Source organism: Oratosquilla oratoria, chromosome 35 (genome assembly GCF_046742065.1).
Source record: "Oratosquilla oratoria isolate Oo_2021 chromosome 35, ASM4674206v1, whole genome shotgun sequence".
In the NCBI taxonomy this organism is placed as follows: Eukaryota; Metazoa; Arthropoda; class Malacostraca; order Stomatopoda; family Squillidae; genus Oratosquilla; species Oratosquilla oratoria.
Genome location: NC_134811.1, coordinates 6680853 through 6685852, shown reverse-complemented (window position 1 = coordinate 6685852; position 5000 = coordinate 6680853). Strand labels below are relative to the sequence as shown.

The following is a 5000-nucleotide window of genomic DNA, read 5'->3' as shown; positions in this document are numbered from 1 at the left end:
AAGATGTTCCTTCTCCAACCTCCAGTCAATCGGCGGTATCGCACATCTCCAGCACCTTTTTTCCGCCGTGAAATCACTCCGGCAAACTATTCCGTTTTCTCAACAACTTACACAGAATGTGATTTGATATGCTGAAGGAAATTCGTTTTCCTCCAGCATATCAGAAACTAGATTCTTGCTGATTTCAAGAAGTTGACACAGTTTTAACAATAGTTTCACTTATCTTATACCAAAACTTGACAAACATTTACAGCTCAATATTTACTTACTGATAGTAATCAGCAAGAAGAGAAGCAGCTAGTAACGGAGGGAAATGGTCACAATGTATCTGAGGAACAAAATTTGAAGGCAGAGCACAGGGACTGCCACATCAGAGTAACAACTGCTAATCCCAGGAACCCCTCCCCTTCCTGCTTTCAAGTCATATCAGTTAACTTTTGTATTCATTGTTATACACCAAATATTTGTTTTCTGCTTAAGTTAGAACTATGGCTGACACAAATCGTCTGCATCCACTCAAGTCCCCAGTAATGCTACTTATCCCTATCATGAATGTAGAACGTTCCCAATGATTAGATTAAATGGTTAATCTCTACCACTATACAAAAACCATAAGATACTTGGCCTTACATAATTATGATATACAAATTACCTTCACTGAAAACCCCTTACAGTGTGTTTTCTTTTAAAACTCCTCTTTTTTCTTTACACAATTCACTCGTTTTACGGTGGTCTGATTAAGTGCTGGATTTACAACACAAAAAGGAAATGTGTCATAACCATGGCATGCAGCCCCATAGTCACCTTTAATGTTCGTTGCTATAATGGCACCACGGAAGCTGGGATAGAACCTGGAAATCTTAACCAAAGCTTCTTGTGCTGACTTTTCTGGGGTTAGGCCGCTACGCATACCTTCAACGGTGAGCAGAGAAGGGGAGAATCGTATCATTATATCTCCATTACCTGTGGCTGTTGCTCCACCGACATCCTTATCAACATAAGCACCACTTCCTGGGATAGGCGAATCCCCAACACGACCAGGTACTTTATGGGATAAACCATTAGTGGTTGCGCCCCCAGCAATACGACCATTTTCGTCAACAGCAATCATACTTATAGTATCATGATTACCCTCATCCAAGCCATATCCTTCTGGTTCACTTCCACCATGATGATCCTTAATGGGGCTGTATGGTCCACAGGAAATCCTTGGGTTAGGAGTAACATCCAGCCAACGATTTGGTTGGCAGTTATTCTCCTTCCATTTCTTATAGATCTCCCTAGACGAATTTGTACTTAGATCTTCTTCTTTGAATCCCATGCTGACTGCAAACTGTGTGGCTTGGCTTCCAGTGAGTAGTGTGTGTGAAGTGTGTTCCATCACCTTCCTTGCAACTGAAATGGCGCTCTTGATTCTGCGGAGATTTCCAACAGCACCAACATTATGGGTCTCCCTGTAGGTGAACAAGATGTCATATCGGTATAATTCCTATATCAATTCCTATTATGTACATACATACATATATACATACATACATACATACATACATACATGCAAGTGGATTTAAAAACGACAGCATTGTTGTAGTTATTCAGTTTTTTTTCCTCGTTTTCTCATTTTTCCTGATTAGAGTTTTACGAGGGGTGATCAAAAAGTAATGACAGTGATACCATATATTTTCACGGTACAGAGGTAAATCCAAATAGTGGCCTACATTCCTTCAAAGTACTCCCCTCCTGCCTTAATGCAACGTTCCATCCTCTTTCGCCACTTCATGAAGCACTCACGGTACTCAGAAGCCGATATACCTCGTAGCTCTGAATTGACTGCTCGCGCCAGATATTGGATGCGATGAAACAGCTTCCCTGCGATCGCACCCTTGATCTTTGGAAACAACCAAAAATCACAGGGAAGGTCAGGCGAGTAAGGTGGGTGGGGGAGAAGTGTGATCCCCTGCTGCTCCAGGAACTGCACAGTGAGGCGAGCTTTGTGGGGGGCAGCATTGTCATGGTGCAGCAAAAGGCGCGATCGGCGACGGGTTGGTGCAGTCTTGGCCTGATATTCCAGGACTCGAGGAAGGACGTGATCAGTGTAGTACTGGGCTGTGATAGTACACTGTTGAGGCATTACATCCACACACATTGGTCCTTGTGAATTGAAGAAGATGGTGAAAAGGCGCTTCCTGCTGCGAAATCCTTCCTTCAGAATCTGAGGTCGAGGTTCTTCATCACTCAACCACACCATGTTAGACTGCTTGTCTCTGGTGGTGAAGAAAGAAATCCAACACTCATCTCCGGTAGCTACATCTGAGAACCGTTTCGGACCATTTGGCTCGAATTCAGCCAGCCATAGACGACAAATCCGCACCCGTTCGCTCTTCTGCTCTTCCGTAAGCAAATGAGGTATCCATCGAGCACACTTCTTCCTCAGCCCTAAGTGTTCATGCACGATGTCATGTGCGCTCCCATAACTGACACCGAGCTCCAAGGATAAGAATCGAAGAGTAACAGTTGGATCTTCGTCAATGATGGCCCGCGCACGGACCGTCGTTGCTTCGGTCACGGATGTCCTAGGGCGGCCAGGACGATGATCATCTTCAAGCTGCAATTTTCCGGCTGCGAAAGCTCAAATCCAGCGGGAAACAGTTTCCAGTGATGAAGTAGACTCGGGAAAAACTTGCAACAATTCCTCTCTGATCTCCGTTGCTTTTTTCCCGAGTTTCCACCTTGTGAAGGTGTAGAATCTGCAGCCTTCTTTCGAAAAATCCATGTTTCCGGTTAGAGAGGCAAACCAACAATGACGCAATCGCACAGCGCAACGATAAAATGTAAGCTAGACAAACAGCGACAAGCTCAAACATGTAACAACAGGCAACACTTGCTGCCCCTTGCTCCCCCCCAACACTTATAGTCTCTCAGCTACGAGTCCGACTGTCATTACTTTCTGATCACCCCTAGTATCATTAACCGAGTGAATTGAAACTAGATCATAGTGTTCTTCCATTTCTTTTCATTATTTGATCCCAACATTTCGTCTTAATGAAGACATTTTCAAGAGTTAACTGAAAGAACAAAAATTACACAATTACAGTAATGGTGACAACTGTGTACCTACTGTAATTATGCAATATATGTTCTTTCAGTTTACTCTTGAAAATGTCTCCATTAAGACGAAACGTTGAGCTCATATAATGAAAAGAAATGGAAGAATACATTGATCTAGTTTTAGTTTACTCGATTAATGGTAAAACTCTAATTAGGAAAATCGAGAATACGAGGAAAAAACTGAATAACTACAACAATGCTGTCGTTTTTAACTCCATTTGCATTACCGAAAACCTGATCCCTTCTTTTACATACATACATACATACATACATACATACATACATACATACATACATACATACATACATACATACATATATACATACACACATACATACAAAAAAAACACATACAATTCAGTGTTGGCGGTCGGTATCCTCTTCCTTTGTAATCCTTTGTAAATTGAAAGTTGAAAGAGTTATATATAAAGGACGCAAGAACGCAAGCAGAGATAGTGAATAAAAAACTTTCGGTCAGTACTCAACAGGGATGGAAAGTATGAGAGAGAAAAGAATGCAAAGAATGTAAACATTATGAATGACATAACAGTTTAAATTGTTAGGAAGACTGGAAACAAGGTTTGCCTCAGGACCCGATGGATATGAAATTGAATACTGAACGAGTGCAGAAAGCAACTGATGAGAAAAATACACAATTCAATAATTAGTTTACTAGTAGAGGGAAAAGTACCATTAGACTGGAAATCAATAAATGCAATATAGATTTATAGATAAGGTAAGAGATATGCCCCTTAACTATAGAACAGTGTCCTAACTATTAAAATAGCAAAAATGTATGAGAAAATAATGAAAACCTGATCAGTTTTTACCCAAGTGAATGATGTCTATAGAACAGTGTCCTAACTATTAAAATAGCAAAAATGTATGGGAAAATAGTGAAAACCTGATCAGTTTTTACCCAAGTGAATGATGTCTATAGAAAAGTGTCCTAACTATTAGAATAGCGAAAATGTATGAGAAAATAGTGAAAACCTGATCAGTTTTTACCCAAGTGAATGATGTCTTTCATGAGAGAAAGGGATGGGTGGACTGTATATTTGGACCTGAAAAAACATATATATCAAAAAGTGCCACATAAGACATTGATATGGAAATTAGAAAGAATGCAAAAAAAAAAAAAAATACTAAAATGGATTTTTTATAAGACAGACGTGTGAGAACAGTAGTGAGAAATTAAAAATCAGAATGAATAAAAGCAATCAGCGGTGTACAACGGGGTTCAGTTTTGGTTCCTCGTATATATCATCGGAATGACGGAATAAATGAATAGCTATGCAAGCCTACATGCTGACGTTGCAGAAACCATAAAAAGGCCAAGAAGCGAGGAAGATTGTGTAATGTTGCAAAGGGACCTGGATAAAGTACAGGAGTGGCGTCAGGAGTGGAAAACAAATTTTAAAACAAAGAAATGCAAAATATTGGAAATGGGTCAAATTCGGAAAAGAGCGACGGTGGGTTACAAAAAATGAAATTAAATGATAGCAAAAGCAGAGGAGAAGGATTTAGGTATCATAACCAAATACGACCTATCACCTGAAACACAAAGAAAATAACACAGGAGACCTACAATCTGTTAAGAAATATAAGAGGGACATTTCACCTCATGTATGAGGACATGATGAAGATGATTAAAAACTTGATACTGCTAAAAGAGGAACACATATCGGTGGTGTGGTCGTTACACCTAAAGAAAGGCAAAAGAAAAATTGAGAGAATACAAAAGGCGGCAATCAAGATGAATTTTGGTCTAAACAAGATGTTATATGAGGAAAGATCGAAGAAACTGTGACTCGCACCTTGGAAGAACGAAGAGAGAGGTGACATAATAATGATATCTAAACTCAAAACAATCTAGGAGAAAGTGGACAGAAAAC

At 40.0% G+C, this 5000-nt stretch overlaps 1 protein-coding gene across 1 annotated transcript in view; it reads right to left on the bottom strand.

Moving 5' to 3' along the window:
• The window catches only part of LOC143018494 (N(4)-(Beta-N-acetylglucosaminyl)-L-asparaginase-like), a 10644-nt gene that overhangs the window by 692 nt on the left and 4952 nt on the right, over positions 1-5000 (bottom strand). The window contains exon 3 of the mRNA XM_076173872.1: positions 1-1454. This exon is cut by the window's left edge and continues 692 nt beyond it. Within this exon, the coding sequence (XP_076029987.1) occupies positions 686-1454 (769 nt within the window). The 3' untranslated portion in view covers positions 1-685. The remainder of the gene's footprint in view (positions 1455-5000) is intronic.